General features: G+C 37.4%; 1 protein-coding gene across 1 annotated transcript in view; it reads left to right on the top strand.

The window, feature by feature from the left end:
* TRDN (triadin) overlaps positions 1-18,966 on the top strand; it is a gene marked incomplete at both ends in the record, with an annotated part of 192,499 nt that overhangs the window by 81,653 nt on the left and 91,880 nt on the right. Inside the window, 2 exons of the mRNA XM_080341419.1 lie at positions 14,758-14,793; positions 17,745-17,798. Coding sequence (XP_080197545.1) covers positions 14,758-14,793; positions 17,745-17,798 — 90 coding nt within the window. The remainder of the gene's footprint in view (positions 1-14,757; positions 14,794-17,744; positions 17,799-18,966) is intronic.

Raw genomic sequence — 18,966 nt, 5'->3', positions numbered from 1 at the left:
TATTCCTGATACAAGTCAGGATGCTGTTGGCTTTTTTGGCCACCTGGGCACTACTGCTAGCTCATGTTCAGCCAGGTGTCGGCAACACTCCCAGAGCATTTTCCACCGGGCATCTTTCCAGCGACTCTTCCTCAAGCCTGTAGGGCTGTCTGGGGTTGTTGTGACCCAAGTGCAGGACCTGGCACTTGGCCTTGTTAAACCTCATACAGCTGTCCTCAAACCATCAATGCAGTCAGTGTAGATCCCTCTGTAGAGCCTTCCTACCTACAAACAAATCAACATTCCTAACCATGGTGTCATATGCAAACTTACTGGGGCTACGCTCAATCCTTTTGTCCATATAATTGATAAAGATATGACTGTGATAAAGATATATCTATGATGCATGATTCCATTTTATGTGTTTCACACCAGGCAGTGTCAGCAGAGGAGGGGAGTGGTGATGTGTTTCTAGCTGTCAAAGTAAATCTGTGTCTCCTGAATAGGAAAAGTTACAAATGCTGAGGTACATTTAAAAGATGTCACCATAACAATCAAGCAAACTCAGTCTGCATTCATGAAAAAATAAAAGTTAATCTTAGATGTAAAAATGGAAAACATTACTTTATGACCGCTACAGAATCAGGTTAACCAGGTTGTTCTTACTACCCTGGAATCCAGTGAGATCATGTAGCTGGTGGGAAAGTCTATGTTGCATCATGCTTTGGAGGAGTGATGTCATAGAACTAGGTAGGCAGATCAGAGTGGAGGTGATCAGGCAAGAGCAAATAAGACCTACCAGGTTCCAGTGATTCTTTGTTTGAGTTGACCAGAGATGCATTTTCATCAACTGTACTTTCTTTGCTTTAAAGGCCAGTTTTTGTAATTCACAAAAAAACCCCCAATGATTTAATAGAAAAAGGAGGGAAAAGACTGTTTTATGCACAGTGTGTTCTTTCTCATTGCGCTCTATACAGACAGGAAGACAAATTCCTCTGATAATTTATAAATTCCTGGTTTGAACAAGAACAAAAAATCCATTTAATTCTGTGACTTCCTTGGCTCAACAGTATCCCTTGCAATCTCTATACTAATCCTTCCAATACCATAAGAGAAGAACTACTGCCACCTGGTGACCTTTTTCTCCTACATGCTTTGGTTGATTTGGTTTGGTTTTTTGATTTCAAATGCAGCTATTTAAAGAGTCTGGCGATTAAATGATTAGTCTATTGCTTATTTCCCTGTGCTACTTTTCTTATTTCTTTCATGGCTAGAAAGATGTTAGAATGTCAACCAAATGTGACACCATTCTCAGAAGAAACATTTTGGAATGACAGTAGTTTAAGCACTGCAGAAAAGTAAAAATGAATTAAAATATACCTTATGACATAAGTTTATACTTAAAAAAAAGCCCATGCATGGTATACCCACTGATCTAGAGCAGTGGATGCACTGCCTGAAATGTTTTGGGCTGATCCATCTGCAATTGATTGAAAGCTTCATCTGAGATCCGAATGTTGATCCCAGATTTTTTCTGATGAGCAAATGTGTTGTGCTGGCACACATTATTAGGAAGACATCTTTGTTGCCTCTCCAGAGCAGGGTTTGAAACTCCTCACCCTACCCTGCCCACTCTCGGGAGTGTATTTCCAGCTGGGAAATAACTGAAGTACTGACAGCTTTCAGCAACCTATTTTGGGCACTGCCATGTGTCTCATGTTCATTAAAGTGATAGATGTCACATGATAGATGCCAGCAGATGGGAGGGTGGTAGGTGCTTTCAGAAGAACCCCGATGTCAGATCTACAAGGACCAGTGAGGTGTAGAGGCTCCCTCCATTAGGCTGCTTACAAGGGCAAAATGGAGTTGTGAAGCCAGACCAAGAGAGCCCAAGGTATTTTGAAAGTGGCTGGTCACATACAGAAAATGTTTTTTCGTTAATTTTCTTCTAGCTTATTAGACAAAGTATGAAGAAAAGGTAATAACTGCAACTGTGGGAAACTGGGGTGTATGTATATGTGTTATTGTGCGTTTGGGATTGGCCAGACCTGCTTTCAGAGTGGCTGCTACAACATGTAGAAGACGAGAGTTCTGGATGGTAGAATCCTGTCTGACTGTTTCACTGTTTGATTGAGGTTTTTTTAATTAAAAAAAAAGACACTGTAGTGGGTTGACCCCGGCCAGCATCTAAACACCTACACAGCTGCTCACTCACTTCCCATTCACAAATGGGATAGGGGAGAGAACAGAAAGAAGTGAGAAAACTCGTGGGTCAAGACAAAGACAATTTAACAAGTGAAAGAGGAAAAAAACAGTGATGCAATGGCAATCACTCACCATCTCCCACAAGCAGACCAATGCCCAGCCAGTCTGAGCAACAGCCACCCTTCCCCCTGTTCTTCTTCTACCCTCAGTTTTTATTGCTGAGTATGACTTAATATGGTAGGGAATATCCCTTCAGTGACTTTGGGTCAGGTGTCCAAGCGGTGCCCCATCCCAATTTCTTTACAGCTTGGTGGAAGCAGGCAGAGTAGGAAAAAGAGAAAGCCTTGATGCTGTGCAAGCCCTGTTTAGCAACAGCCAAAACACTTAAGTGTTAACAGTGTTTGAGACACAAATGCAAAACAGAACACCATACAGTGTGCAATGAGGAAAATTAACTCCACCTCAGCCAGACCCAGTATAGGAACCTATAATTCATGTTTATTTGCAGCTAGGTCTAGAGAGATTAGGAGGAGAGGCAAATGTAAAAATTAAGTAAAAGAAATAATAAGCAATGAGTTGCCTAGCGATTCCTCATGCAGACAAAGGAATCTATAAGTGCAATGATTAAGGGAGCACAGTGCGTTATGAATTGAGAGCAAACTTAGGGACAAATCATGTTAAAGCACACAAGAAAAAAGGAAGATCAAGTCTGGACCTTAGAGCTTTGTGATCCTTCTCTAGAGTACTACTTATCAATATTCTTTTGACATCTTTCTCTGCAAGGCTGGTCATCTACTTGTACATTTCTGCAGGGGCTATGGCTTGACTTGCTGTGGGTTTGTACAATCCTTAGCAAAGACTCTGGTTCTGGTCTCATCTTAACTATGGTTTCAGTTGGTAATATCATTATTTGAATAAATGCCCATACACCAAAACCTATAAAAAACACGTAGTTTTCCCAGCTGGCTGACTGGGGCTTCAGGTTTCATCTCTTGCACTACAGGCTGATTCATTCCTGACTAATAACTTGCTCATGACACTATTATGCATGTCAGGCCCATATTGATTTTTTTTCTTTCCTACTCCTCCTCTCTTGGATCCTATTCATAACTCACCTGCTGTTTCCTGACATTTTTGCATTAGTAGAGGCTTCTGCTTTCAGACACAAGCTATGCACCCAGCCCTTAGCACTGGTTGTATTTACTTACCCGCAGAACTGGTGGATTAGGATTCCTGCACAGTTACCAGCAGGTGATGTTATTCAGTCTTCTTTCTCTGACACAGGCAGGGTTTAGTGGTATCTCTTGACTTTGATAACCATTTCCTGTTTGTCAGGCTTTGTACAACGAAATCACAGAAAGTGAAGATGGAAATGACCTACAAGGTCACCTAATCCTTCCCTCTGGCAATGCAGGATAATTCCTTACAGAATATCTTCAAGTGTTTTATCCAGTTTAGTTTTAAATGTCTGAAATAACTAGGCCTCCATCAATTCCCGCAGAAGATTATTCTACAAGCTAATAGATCTCACAGTTAAGAAGAACTTCATTCCAGTCTGCCTAAATTTTCCCTTGCTTAATTTTATTCCATTATTCAGAGTTATATTCTCCTGTGACACCCAAATATAGCCTTTCTATCCTCAGGGCCCAATTCCCTACTGCCTCGTGTTATAGTGCCACTTACATTTACATCTGGAAAGTACCTTTAAAATTGACATAGTGAATGGCAAGTTGATGTTGATATGTTTTCATACAGCCATGAAATTATAAACCTTGCAACAGGGAACATAGACCATGGCCACACTTCACCTGTGTACAAGCCACTGGAGAGACTGGAACTTGCATGTTGGCATGTGCTCCAAATCGGAGAAAGAACAGGAAAAATAACTCAATTTATTTACAAATTAAGGATATTGTTCACAGAAAGGAATAAAGTATTCTCTTTAACTCTTCAGAAAGAGGTGACTTTGTTATAGTGGATACTAAAAATTCTAGTTAGAGCAGCTGCCTTTAGTCCATTAGGAAAAGTTTAATAAGAATGAATGACTGGGAGCTGAAGGTAACTGAATCCAGACTGAAAATGAGGGACATGTTCTTAACACTAAGAATGATAAAATATCACAGCATAGGGTGGATATTGCTTTCCCTGATGTCTGTAGAAGATGATTGTTTACCTAGTGGAAGATACACATCAGCTGAAAAGGTGGCTAGTTGAAATATAGGAGTCTCTGACAACAAAATGTCAGATTAGATATCCTGGTGGTGTCTTCTAGCCTTCAACATGGTGGAGGTATATCCTCAGAGTTACATATGATAAGCTAAAAGAGAATGCAGTGGAGAGTCAGTGCAGAAATGCTGCTGGAGACAACTGTCTTACGTGTTCATTGGAAAAATGAAAATTCCTTTCCACATTATTTTTATAAGCCTTTGTAAGCTGAACACATGACTGGTAGTCATCCTTTAAGTATTCAGTCTTCCATGGAAAACAGGAAAACATGTTTTTCCAGTTGGAAATCATCAAGAGACAGGTAGGGCCATTTAGTAAAAATCAGATTGTAGCTCCCTGAACAGATTAGAAAAAGAAGAATAAAAACAGGGTCACGGTGAGGGACAAGGCAAAAGATCCAGCAGAGTGGAGATGCAAACATAGCAGAAAAGCAATTCCCATGGTCTCCATGTGACTGGTTGTTAAGGGAGTCTGCTCCTGAGACAAGACAAAAGGCAGCTCAAATATGTCCTATACTGAAAGTTTCAAAGTACTCAGCGGACTTTGAAATCTATGCTCCATTCTCAGCAGTGATTGACAACATGGTTTCAAAGACATTTAGGTGCTAAAGATGCAGCATGGCACCTGGTGGGATTTACAAGCATGTCAAAGTAGGCCAGGCACTCCCACTGATTTTCTGTGAAAACTGAGCTCCTAAACACCTCCTCCACTTTTGAAAAAAGGACAGAGACTGCAAGGTCACTGTGGTGTTTCTGAAAATGCTGTCCCTTACTTCCTGTTGAAAGAGTACTTCATTTGGGAATCATAACACCTTTTATGTCAAGACCAAACCAAACACTTATGCCCTTCCAAAGACATGGTTCAGGTTCAGTGTTTGAGAGCTAGAAATAAGGCAAAATGCAAAGAGTTAAGGAGTTAGAAACAGTTTTTCTTGCCTTTGCCCTGTCTTTCCCTCCCCTCACAGTAACAACTGGTTAAGTGTAAGACTGGATCTCCATTACGACTGGTGTGGCAACTCTGAGGTGGAAGACTGACCTCTTCTTTCATTTAGTATGAATCGACTTTAGAGGAAATTCTGTTTCCCTCACCATGCATGCCCACCTGCATGTGTTGTGCAAAGCAAGCTCTAGAAGAGAAGAAGATAAATATTCACTGCCTATGGTGCCTGCTCTGTACATGAAATGTTAGCAGCAGATTAACAAGCCTTAATCACTTTTCAGTGGCCCCTTCACTAGCTATTGTGAGTTGACCATTTTTAAGGCTGTGCTGAGTATTGCTCAAGCCAGACCCATTTCTTTGTGTTTGTTCTTTCCCATCTTTGACTGCACAAAGCAAGGAGTGTTGTGAAAAAGGCAAACGGTGGATGATGGTGGTAAGATCTGGTTGGCGAAAAATTAGAAATGTCAACCCTTCAATAAATACAGATAAAAGGAAGGAAGCTTAGGCTTGTACTACACCTCACTTTTTGATGATTTGGCAAGACAATCTTTCTTCAGTAAAGCATGAGGGTCATTTTAGTGTCTGACAGGCAATCTCTCTTGACACTGCATTGTCAGTCTTGTAAAGAACTGTTTGGGGAAATATGATACCACAAATAAAGGAGCTTGAAGGTGATATATACTCAGTCTAAAGTGCACACAGGTAACCAAACAATCAGTTTGCCTTTGGATTTTCAGATATGTAGAATGAAGTACCTGTGCTCTGAAAGGAACTGGGTGGCATAGCTTTAATTAAAGAATCTAATTTATTGCATCAGCCCTGTTTATGTTGGTCTGGGGATTAATGTAATGTTTGTTTTTCCAGTCACATCCAGAAATAACAGGATTAGAATATGCCTATGCCTCAAACAACACAAAGTTAATCTTTTTAATGAAGAAGAACAGTTCTACGCACTCAAAATAAGATGGGCATCTGAGTCAGCAGGCCTGATATTTAGGATAATTGTTCTGTGTGAAACATCTATGCACAGACACATCAGTCAAGTTGCAATGACATACCTACCCAATGCTGTCTATTTTCTGCTGTTACTCAAAGGACAAGTTGAAGGTTTGACCTACAGCTGAATAAAGTCAGCATGAATCTTCAGAGTTTGGGATTAGGCTGGTTTTCTTTATTTTCTTTTACTTTACATGTGAAAAGTAAGTTTTCCATTGACCTTGAAATTAAGTTTTGAAAACTTTTACTAAGTTTTAATGAACACATATTTGATGAAGACTTTCATGTCACTTCTTTGAAAGTTTACTTCAGTCTCTTGGATGCCTTTCCCCTAGAAAGATCCATAGACCAGAGGTATTCCTGACTTATAATAGGGCATCATTTACACTTGACTCTTAGTTACAGTTGTTTAACGTTTCAGTAAATGTTCCCAATGGCCATGCTTGCTCTCATGATCTGTTTTTCAAGAAGCAGAGCCAACTTTGTGGCTTTGTTATACGTAACTCGGAGAGACTAAGTCAAATGAAGTATTATCGAATGATTAGGATAATAGAAAGATACTATTAAGCAGAAAAGCCATATATAGCTGTGGTTGTAAGTACCTCAATTTTTAGCTTGATTGTAGTAGGTTCTACATGAGGTTGCTTTCTCACAGATTTTACTTCCCTTATGAGGGTGTAATTAGAGTAGTGTGTCACCTATAAAGAGGAATGGATGAACAAGATCTCCCCTTTCACATAGTCAGAATGCTGACTACATCTATGTTCAGAAATGTGAAAAATGTCTTCATCCTAGTGATAATGTCTACAGATGCCATCTGTATATCAGTGTATCCAAGAGAAATAAAAAAAAATGAAATATATTTAGAAGTACAGAAAGATATATCACAAGGATGCATAACATATACTATTCTGACTGAAAAAAAAAAAAAAATCCTCTTATGAACCATTCAAAAAGTACTGGTGCCGAGCTTTCTTAAGAAAAGTCTAGAAAGTGTATCCCCCATGCTGTTTCAAGAAAAGTTAAAAAATACTGAAGAAAATTTTCAGCGGTTATAATATTTACACTGATTTCAATGACAGTTTATTCCAGGAAAAGATCTGACTCTTAAATTTCAGGAATTAATATTATTAACTGCATTTGCTACACAAAAAGCACTACCTTTTCCCTAAATGACTGCAGCTTGTACAATTAACTGCACTTAGAGCTTTCTGTGTGTGGATGACTGTGATCTCACATTGTGCTCCAGAGTTTTGCTTTTTTAAATCACTCCTGATAAATGCAGAAGGCAATGGAACGTGTTTCCACCTGCTCTGCAGTGGGGGAGACTGAATCCATTTCAGCAATTACAAAGTAGAAAGGAGAAATGACTAATTAGTGGAACCATGAATCACTGATGCAGTTGAAATTGCCCATTCCCAAAGTGCAGGCTGTTTCTTACTACAAGTGTGGCTGAATCACTTGTTTGCTCACATCCGTTTCTACTTGCTTTATTTTTCACTCTATTGAGTGAACTTTTTAAATGATCTTGGGAAATCTGTTTGATGTAACATTTAGTATTTCAGCAACGCATGTTGCCACACAACTTTCTGGAAAGCTCTGTGGGCTTTAGGCTACTACCTGTCTCTGGTGCTGTGCTGCTCAGGGCTCACAGGCACGCGGTGGCTGCGCAAAATATAGAGCTCCTTTGTAAATGGTGATGGATATAGTGGTGCGAGGAGACAGTTCAACGGGGAAGCAACACACACAAGGGCTGGTGATCAAAAAGAACATGGACACACCAAAAAAATTAAGAAATTATCCAAAAGCCTGCTATTGTGAGGGGGGAGGAAATAGAGATGATGCAGAGGAGGGTACCCTTCACAGAGAGCTTGAATATTTTTCCTACTTCAATGGAAAATCATCTGAAAAAATTTTAGAGCATTATCACCAATTTTGTATTGTAATCAACAACAGAAGAACATTAGTTGGTTAGCTAGTTTTTCATAGTCATAAATTCTTCAAACCCTTTATATCCTATATTGTTTATCAGTGTCTTTTTAAAATTATTTCTTATAGTCCACTCTCACTTTGCTTGAGGAAGCATGATTTTACCTTCCAGAAGCTCCACTTCCTCCCATTTTCACCCAACAAGACTGTCATTTGCAGTTTCCCCTCACTTTGTGTCCTACAGGCTGGAGAGATTTAAAAGCAAAACCTGCAATCTGGGATTCAAGACTTATTGGCTTCTGCCAAGAAATTTCTCCATTATTCCCAAGTTACTCTCAAACTTGTTCAGCTCTGGTTGGGGAGTTTATTGCTGTCATCAAATGGGTCAGGGAAGGTTTCTGAAGCAGCAGTGGTGTGGTACCTTGCTTTTCCTTGTGCACATCTTCAGCATTGCTGGTGCAGTGAGATGCCTTTCTGATGCTCACAAAGAAATGATATTTTGGAAAGACAAGAGGAGCTTTTGTCAGTTGTCACAGAGCATATGGCAATATCATGCTCAGTGATGAAGACAGGGAACAAATCAAGTGCTGGTCCAAACACAGAATTTTCCATGTGGAAGAAATGTTGGTATTTCGGAACAGTTCTTTTAATGCCAATGTCAAAATTTAGGGTTTTGGGAAAGTATGTTAAAAAATTAATCTTACATTACTATGATCAGTTTTGCTAGAGCCTTCCTAGGTTTTAAGCCCACTGAAAAGAAGAAACAATATTGTTTTAATTCCCCATAATATGAAATTTTTAAAATCTTGATCCTAAAAAAGAGACATTACAGTAGAAGGGCACTCATAAAATGTCCTTATATGTGGACATCTGTTGTTTCAGAAGTGATGAAAATCAAAATAAAAAGTACTCCCAAAAGCCTTGAGATGTGGTAAGATGACAATTATATCAGTAATGTCATAGGATTGGTGTAAAATTACCAAAAATAGTATAAATTAAAAAGCAACTGATTAAAAAATTCTTAAAGAAAGTTTGGAATTCAATGCTTAACAGGATATTGGATTATTAGTTGAAATCAATACTATATTGTGGAAATAAGTTTTAAGAACTCCAAGTAAATGAAAAAATAAATGCTTTTTTAATTACTATATGCTCAATAGCAGTCCATTTTTCATAATGCTCAACTGTCAGGGTTGTTTTCCTCTTTTACCGCTGTAAATCACATTAACTGCAAATCTTGCTACTTAATAAATTGCTTTTAAATTCTAGTACATCTGCTAGCTTGGGAGCAGACTGTACGGAGACTGGTCTCTAGGCGACTTTAATTATGTTTTTCATTCACATGATGGAAATTCTCAGCCATCAGATGCCACTTGCTATAATTTTTATTTCCACTCTCGTGAACTCTTGCTTAAGGCAGCAAAGGGAACATTAGCTGTCGTACTTGTAAGGTGCATTGTCTTAAAAGCTCTGCTGTTGTATTGCATTTGCAAAGACAGAACCAAACTCCCAAAGCAGGATCTCAATTTTGCTTTTGTCAGTAATAACAGCCAGAAACCTTTTCTCTTTTGGAGAACCAGCACAATTTTGACTGACAGACATTGGAAAATAGCATGTCGATTTTCAACACAATTCTCTTTGATTCTTGAAGTTCCTGTTCATGTTTCTGCCCCCTTCACTTTTTTTCTCCTATTTTTAATTACAAAATAAATTGAAAACCTATGTCAAAATAAATTGTAAGAGCCAAGCAATGACATGAAATTTGTGTAAGTCTTATTAGAAACATTTTTCTTTGAGTCAGCTGGTAGAGCTGTGGTCACATTCTGTGAGGCATCTTTATCCTATAAGTCATTTTCTGTGGTTCTGTGTAGATCATTAGTCAATAGGGGAGTCTGATTAAGTCCATTCTGTTACATGATCATCAGCTAAAAGATTGAGAAGGTAGATGGTCAGTGCTAGCTGATGTTTAGGATGAGAATTCCTCTTTTAGTAACTGCTTAACTTTGTAAATTTCTGTTTAGCTTTTCATTCAGTGAATCATCTTTCAGAGGCATCTAGTAATTCCCCAGGGTGTTCGTGCTCAGTCCAGATCAGCCTTTACAGAGGAATTCTTGCATCCTTCACATACTTAACCTTAGTTATCGGGTTACACAATGTTTGATTAGGATCTTAGCTACTGTTCAGCTTGGACACTGGTTGCCAACTGATGCTGAAATTAGTTTCTCTTTGCAAATTTGATATTACCATCATGTTCTTTGGTACGCTTCCAAAGAGATAGGTTGTTTTAGATCCAACATATAAAATAATGTTTCCGGTAGTAAAAGTGGGTTTAGGTGGCTATTTTAAACAGTGCATCATTAGCAGAGCTATCAATATATTGTCTCTGAAATATAATTTTATCTGAATAACACCTTGAAGTTAAGATATTTTTATAAGCATATATATATTTGAGTGAGAGATTTCTAGGAAGAAAAAGCACAGAGAAGCCTTTCAAGAGAGTACAATTTGAAAACCATTTATTTCCCAGAACTTCTTTTTATATATAAAAATTATAGGTTGTATGGAGCTACTGAAGGTCTGCTGTTCTCAAATGTACACTGTATTATAAATCCATTGCTAAAAAAAGATGTAAAAGTTTTGTGAACCCTAGATCTAGAATTCACTTCAGAGCAACATTTGAAATATTCCATTTTGGAAGTTTGTTTAAACTCAAACAACTACACTCTGTACCAGAGCATTGGAGCGTCCTTGTCTAATGGCTTATTACCAACCTCCTAGGGACTCTCTGGCTTGAAAGATGCTATATAAGCTTAGAGGGATTTTTTTTTTTCCTTGCCCCATGTGTAGTTTAGATGTCATTTGCAGTTACTGTGTACTGCTAGTTTACTTCAAAAGAATGCTGATTGAGGCCTGAGGAAAAGATCGAGCTATGTGCTAAAAAGAGGCAAAAGAATAAAGTACTGCTTTGCTGTTTTATTGAGATACATCTGTGCTGGCTGCCAAATGCTCATTTCTAGCTTGAATTCAAAATCAATCCTTTTAGCCTGTACAGATAAGAACAAAGTCAGATCATGTTTGTTTAAATATGTGGTATTTTTAAATAAAATAATTTTTAAAAGTTTTATTGCACTTTAATCTTTTTCAAGAGTCGGTAAAAGAAAAAATATGTTCGTTCAACTCGGAAGAGGAGAGCTTGTAAAACCATGCTTGCTTTTTGAGAATACAGACCAGAATACAACTGTCTTCAAATGTCTCCTGAGAATAAGTGTAGAAAGAAAAGGGTGCTTCACAGTTCTCCGTGGCTGACAGATGAATTTTCAGCTGTGGTGCATAGTCTGTTAAAGCCTGTTGCAGGTGTTTGCAAAAAAGCCCATGACTAGGGTGGTCAGAGGTATCCAAAAACTTCAGATTGCTCTGTATTTGAGTGGTTTACATAAGGCCTTTAAGAAGACCCGAGTATCAAATGTGTCTTCAATAACTTCTGAAAAATTGACTGCTTCATATTGGGAAACGAGTTACGAAAAGCGTCAGACTTTCAAATTTTATCTCCCTTAGTAAGGCTACTAAAAGTTCGGGTTGTTTTTTTTTTTTTTAATTGCTTCACCTTGTTGTAGAAGTGTGACTCTTCTTGAAAATAAAATGTATTCCCTCTTGTTGGATATTGAATAGCTCTGTCACTGATACCAAGGACAGTCACAGTGCTTTTGACCGTAGTACTTGTCAAGGCTGCTAGAGTGCACAGACTGATGTTCATGTGTTATATGGGTCCTAATGAAGTTACATGGCTTCCAAGAAGTGTGGGCACCATTCTCGTGTCATAGAGCTGCCATTCCTGTTGCCAGAGTTCAGATGTAAAGTTTTAAAGAGAAAATAGCCTAAAGCTCTAGAGATTAGGTCTAGTGTCCTTCCTATGCTGATTAGCAAAGATGTGTTTAGGATAATGTTCATATGTCACCTAACACTGGTGTTTGAAAAAAAACTTAATTTCTTCTGGAAATTCCTCTTCTTAATTAACCTGAAAAACCAGACACACCAACAGGTCAGAGAGCTTGTTGTTGTCCTTTTTAAGAAAAAGACATAATTACTATAAAAACCTGCATAGCAGGTAATTACATTTAGAGACATCAGGAGTCCTGATCAGTTTTCTCCTGTGAGATCTACCAGTTGTTCAGTTCTTTGCAGTTAGGTAATTTATTTCACTCAAGTGTGAGTGATGGAAATGTTATATACCTTCAAAGAAACCTCCATGGTTCCAAGCTTACAAAACCTCTTCTGGAAAATTTTCTGTAAATCATTCCAGCCTAATTGCATAAGTAGGGCTTTAGAAATCAAACTTTAGGCACTTGACTTGAAAAGAATAGCCTGAGAATAAAAATTTTAACATTTTCACATCAACATATGCTATTGGAATCAGCTATTGGTAGTTTTTCTGCTCTTAAAAAAAAAAACAAAACAAAACAAAAATACAACAACAACAACAACAAAATTATAAGATTTTTTTCTTTCTGGAAAAACTGTCCAGCTATTTACTCAGAATTTGCTATGTGCTATGTGTTTCAGATGGTGGAAAAACACATTGATTCTTTTAACATAAATTATAGCATCAAAATATGTTAAAGTATCTTGTAATGATAAATGATGACTTATGACAAAAGGAAATAAAGAACTTGGGGGTTTTATTTAGATCCAGTCTGTTAGTGTAAATGATGCTACCGATTTATTTATTTTTTTATAACCTCAAGCAATAGAAGATTATTGTGATAAATGATTCATACTGCTGCAATATACACCTTTTAAAATTTCCATATCTGGCAACTAATGGGCTCTTCTTGAAGGCTTTAATAGGGTCCTTAGCCAGATAACGTGACTGAAAGCTGCCTCATGATTAATTTCATCTAAATGTGGTAATTATCATACTTTGAAGTAATGCCTGCAAAACATGCTTTCACAGAGAGTTAGTGGAAGCAGGGGATTAACCTAGAAACATTTCAGTTCAGAGTAACATATCACCCAAATAGAAATGTATTTTCCTCTGAATTTTTCAAGACTTTTTATTAGACTACTTGGCAGTCATTTGCATTACCTTATCTCATATCAACTTCTTCACAGCAATTTAGAGAGCAACAGAAACTGAAACAACTTCATATTATTATCAGTAATGGGATAGTCTTGGTTTTGCAAGCTGCTTATTTTGGCAGTTTCTGCCCTGAAGTATTTCTTGTATTAGTCTTTAAGAGCGCAGTTAGTTTATCATTCATATATGTTGTGGACATAAGCATTATCCTGCCTGTATTCTAGTCACACTGTAGATTATTAGAGGGGATGATCATTTCCTCATGGGCAACCAGAAGAGTGACTTCTTCCACTACTCTATACATCTGCCTTGCAGGACTTCCATGAACCATTTTTTAGTTGTGCAGGTGAGACTACTGGAAAAGGTAAATAAGGTCCCAAATATGGTTGTAAAAATGTCTAATTTTTGTACCCAGCTAAAAGCTCTGTGGTAGAATAGCACCAAGGAGAGAGAACCATTTATGCTCACTTACATCTGTTTAATAAGGATTCCAAATCTTCTCTCAGCTATCAGGAAAAAGTCCTACAAAAAAAGTTGCACAAAAATGCCACATTAACTGAAGATGAGACTGAACAGCTTAGTTAAGGCTCTCTGGTAGGCTGCGTGTTCGTGCTGTATTTTGAAACAGACAAGTTATTCTAACTTTATTTAAATCAACCAGGGACAGATTTTGTCTACTCTTACATGGTCCATATGTAGGACTGACTGAGTTTCTTCAGGTTCATAAGCTATTCCACATTGGTTCAGTTTTGGCAAGAGTCGTATATGTTCTTTTTTTCACAAACATGAAAGAAATTTATTATCTTGAACTTTAATTGAACATTGGGAAAAGTCTGGAGAAGCAGGGATCTTTTCTCCAGGCTGGGCTGGAAGGATAGTTCAGATTGTCTCTCTCTACTCTTTAGCTGTAAACCTTCCATTTGTTTTGGCATGTGGGAAATATGTGGCAGCTGGAGTTTTGTCTACATGTTACATGGAGCCTTGCAAACTAGGCCTCAATTTCATGGTTGACAACAATTGTAGGAAGTCAATGCCTTTCATTACGTCTCTATACTTGAGCTCCTATTGCATCTTCCCTTGCATTTCTACAACCTGACAATGTGTACAGCGTGAGCAACCATGGCTCAGCTAGTACATATAAACCATGGTAGCTCCATCACATGGTGAATCTCACAGATTATTATATTGAAATTAAACAAAACTCTTCACATTCACACAGGTTTTGTTGCATTCACACTTAAGCTTAAATTAGTGCAACCGTACCGTGAAACAAACAGAAGTGAACTGAGTCACTGAATCACCCAAATGCACTTTGCAGTAAATAAACTGTTTCACCTCTAAAGCACACCCTGCATTTTTTCTGCCTATATCCTTCCTATGTTTTTATGCATGTGTTTTTTATCTTACAGATAAAAAAGAAGCTGCTGTGTCCAAAGAACCCAAAAGTAAGAAACTACTGTACCATAGGTTATGAACTCTCTTATATGTCATGTAGTTTCAAACAGTACATTTCAATAATCCAAAGTAATAGTTATTGAACTGTTGAAAATACTGCTACATAGTTTATAATTGAACAATGACATGTTTAGATTTCAGCTGCCTCTTACTTTCTAAATCCATTTTATCCTATTTCTAATTCCACACTCCTCTTTGTGACTGACAGTTTTGCCTTCCCCTCTTTTCTATCACTGTCTTCAAAAACAAAGGTTTCATGAGGAAGAAAATGTCAAGTGAAGTCTCAGCTGAATGTGCTCTCAGCGGCAGCAATTTTGGTAGATGGGTTGAGAAGACTGAGAGTCCAACATGCTGAGAAGCACCAAATTTATCTTCACAAATGCAAAACAAAGGTCTTGCCTATCTAGTTACTTCACATTCTGACAGCGAAACTTCTAAGTCAGAAGAGAGGTAGGGGCTGAGCTCTGCTACATAAATACTCAAAAATGCTCTGAGAACATTGTTAACAAGGGAACTCTTATGCCTTCCTTTTCTACAAATTTGCAAGCATCAGTGCCTAAATAAGGTGAGGACAGTGAGACAGTTTCACTGGTAAGACTTCATCTGCTCAGATCTCTGTTCTGACAGTATAGTATATAAGAAAAATTAGGAAAAATATGAGGCTTCAAAATCTCATGCCAATTCATTATTAAAAAATGCTCTGACTTCCATCTCCATATATGATATTTTCCAGTCTGTATAGCAGAATAATCCCCTACCACACTCAGTTTTTCAGGAATTTATGGAAAGATTTCTTGTGACAATTAAGAAAAGCTTGCACGTGGGTTTTCTACTCAAATTTTTCAGAAAAATTGAACAAAAAATTCAATGGACTTACTCTACAAGTAATGACCTGTTAGTGAAATAACTGCCTGTTTGCAAGCAGGTCTTAAAGGATCTATTGATTTGGACACATGATTCCTCTCATGGGAGAACTACCCAGCAGCTGTTACAGCAAAACTTCCTGCCTCCATCAACGAGTGAAATTTGCAGGGTGAAATTTTCATCTCAAACTTGTTCATATAGAGATGCAGAGTCATTAGCACTGAAATAATTTGTGAGTTACAAACTAAAAGGTATATAATTAAAAAATAAAGTTTAAAACATTTAGTAATTTTGTGTCAATGATATTGAAAAGTCAAATAAAAAATAAATTACAGAATATTTTGGTCAAAGATACTTAATTTTAAATTTTTCCTCAGTTAAAATTATTTTAGTTGCTCAGAAATTAAATGTTTCAAAATAAAATAAAAATCTTGGTAGAACAAAAAGAATCCTAGCTTAATTTGTTTTCACAGATGTTATGAACAGGATATGAAAAAAGTCTCTCTGGCCAGCAAGCTCTAGCTGAGAGCTCAGAAGGGAATATATCCAAGAGTCCTGCAGTTTTGTACTAAGTCCATCTTGTCACTTGTAGAATATTTATATTGCATCTCCTCCTTCTTCTGCAAGAATAGGCACTCAGAAAAGTAATATTAACTAAATTCTTCTTCAAGGTATTCTACATATTTCCCTGAAGGAGGGGTAAGCACCCGAAGTAATTGCAATGCTGTGATAATAACTAGGTTAGGATATAATTATCTGCTGCAGGTTTTTAAATGGATGAAAACAAAACAATCCCATATATGCAAACTATATTTTGTTTTCATTCTGTTTCACAAGACAATCTAATACATCTTTTATGAATTTCTCAAAAGACTGGCAGGAAGAACTCAAAATTACATTCCTGATTTAGCCATATTTTTTTTGTGCTTGTGTAATAACACAGTGACAGATGTGAAGGACTAACTAACATTTTTTGGCACTATGTAATTCAGATTGTGATTAAAATGATTAATAATTTCCTCTAACAACATGGAAATGTGAATTTCAAGTTAGAGGATCTTCTAGTTGATATTAAAACAAAAAAAAATTGAAAGTCAGTGGAGTTTAGCTTATGGATATTTGTTAAATTATTGTGGTTTAAGTACAGTCTGTTTTGGTAGTTCCTGAGGATAAAAGCAATTAACTAAACACCAATAAAGAGTAAATAAATCAGTAGGCTAGTTAGGTTATTCTAGCCAGGGCTGAGTCTGCTTGGGGATGCATATACCCTTCATAATTTAAGCCTTCATTCTGCAAGGAAATGTCCTACCCCAGGAAAGAGAGGATGGTGCAAATGTTTCATGACAAGGCCAAGAACAGAACTACTACAGTGATGTGGCCTGAGAGGTTCTGTTTCTCTGCTGGGAGAGCCCAGCAGTTGCTCTTCTAAGTGCAGGATCAAACATGAAGTTGTTCTCCTAATGCTTCTCCATTCCTCGGGATGGAGAGAGATTCCTGGTTGTAGTGATGTCTGTGAACATACTTTGCAGAAGTGGCCTTATTTCACCTTGTCGCCTCAGGGAAAGATTCCAGCTAAGGGAAAGGAATGCCATTTTGAATATCTGTGGGATCCTAAGAAGCACCACTGCTGAATTTACAGCAGTGAATTCTCATCAGCTGCTGTAGGCTCATTCAAGACCTTTTGGTCTCAGAGCTGCAAGATCAAACGTGGAGGCCCTCCATCCACAGATGCTGCCTGAGCAGCGAGGCCATGCCCAAGCCCCTGGATACCTGCTTTGCTCTGCTTGCCAATAGATATCAAATTACTAGACAGAAAATGTTGAAAGAAGTTATTCAATACCTAATGGCAAGAGTTTACTAGCCCTTCGTATGGCTATTTTGTTGATGTCTTTGAGTATATTGAAGGCAAATCAGTTTTTTGTCTTTCGGTAATCTCTTTGTGTAATGCTTTGGTGAAAAAATTGCTATAGACTGTATATCATCAGAAGGCTTTTCTCAGATTTCTGCTTTTTTAAGATACAACACTTTGTAGGAATTGATTTAACTTGTTATCTTTTTTCTTTGTTTTGTTTTTAAGAGGCAGCAAAAGCTCCTGCAGCCAAACCAGCCATCAAAAAAGCAACAGCACCAGGTAAAAGAATAAAATACTCACATTCAGTGTACTGCTTGTATTCTTCAACCAGTTTATTGCATCATAGCACCATCTGCTGGAGTATACAAAAGCCACCGTTTTGGTTTTTTGGTCTGTTTGCTCTCAATTATTGCAGTAATTTGTACGGGAAGTCTTTTCTAAGAACAAAAGATCTTGCATTCATCACTAACATTATAGTTGCTTCTTGTCCTCCCATAGCAGCTATGAAGTTCCATATTGGGTCATTCTACAAGGCCTGAGATCAAAAAATGAATCTGAATGTAAAGACTGTTTTAAAAAGCAATATTTACAGAAATGAGTATTCATGTGCAGCTATTTTCAAGCCCTTTGAAAACAGTATCTGATTTTTTGAAGTGCTGATCTCAGAGTAAGTTTTCCAAAAATGGAACTCTTGGATAATCACAAATATGCACTGAAAATACAAGCAAACATTTTTAAACAAAATACACAAATTCTTACCCGAATTTAGACTGAACTGTAAATATCTACTATTTTTGGTTGATTTGCTCTCTTCTGCTTCACATCCATCTTCAAAAATGCCATATCACATTTCTGCTTTATTTAAGAAAACTCAATAGTATTCAGGATATTTGTAGTTTTACTCTATGTTAGGTTAGCTGCCAACAACAACAACAACAACAAAAAAGCGGGAGAGAATTCCCATGTGAAAATGTGATCAATATAAAACTTAATAATATTATACTCTAGAGCAGGGCTGTCGATGATACACCAGACTCTGTGCTGCTGAACTGGAGTGGCCAGCCTATTTGCTGCTTCTTACCTCCAGTTGATCCCATTGTATGTGGCTACATGGACCTATGTGGATCTGGGAGTCCTTTCCTTTTCTTTTCTCTTTTCTTTTCTTTTCTTTTCTTTTCTTTTCTTTTCTTTTCTTTTCTTTTCTTTTCTTTTTTTCTTTTCTTTTCTTTTCTTTTCTTTTCTTTTCTTTTCTTTTCTTTTCTTTTCTTTTCTTTTCTTTTCTTTTCTTTTCTTTTCTTTTCTTTTCTTTTCTTTTCTTCTTTTCTTTCCTTTCCTTTTTTTCTTTCCTTTCCTTTCCTTTCCTTTCCTTTCCTTTCCTTTCCTTTCCTTTCCTTTCCTTTCCTTTCCTTTCCTTTCCTTTTCTTCTTTTCTTTTCTTTTCTTTTCTT

The sequence above is a fragment of the Nesoenas mayeri genome (genome assembly GCF_963082525.1).
Source record: "Nesoenas mayeri genome assembly, chromosome: 3".
NCBI classification, from domain to species: domain Eukaryota; kingdom Metazoa; phylum Chordata; class Aves; order Columbiformes; family Columbidae; genus Nesoenas; species Nesoenas mayeri.
This window is presented reverse-complemented; position numbering and strand designations above follow the sequence as displayed.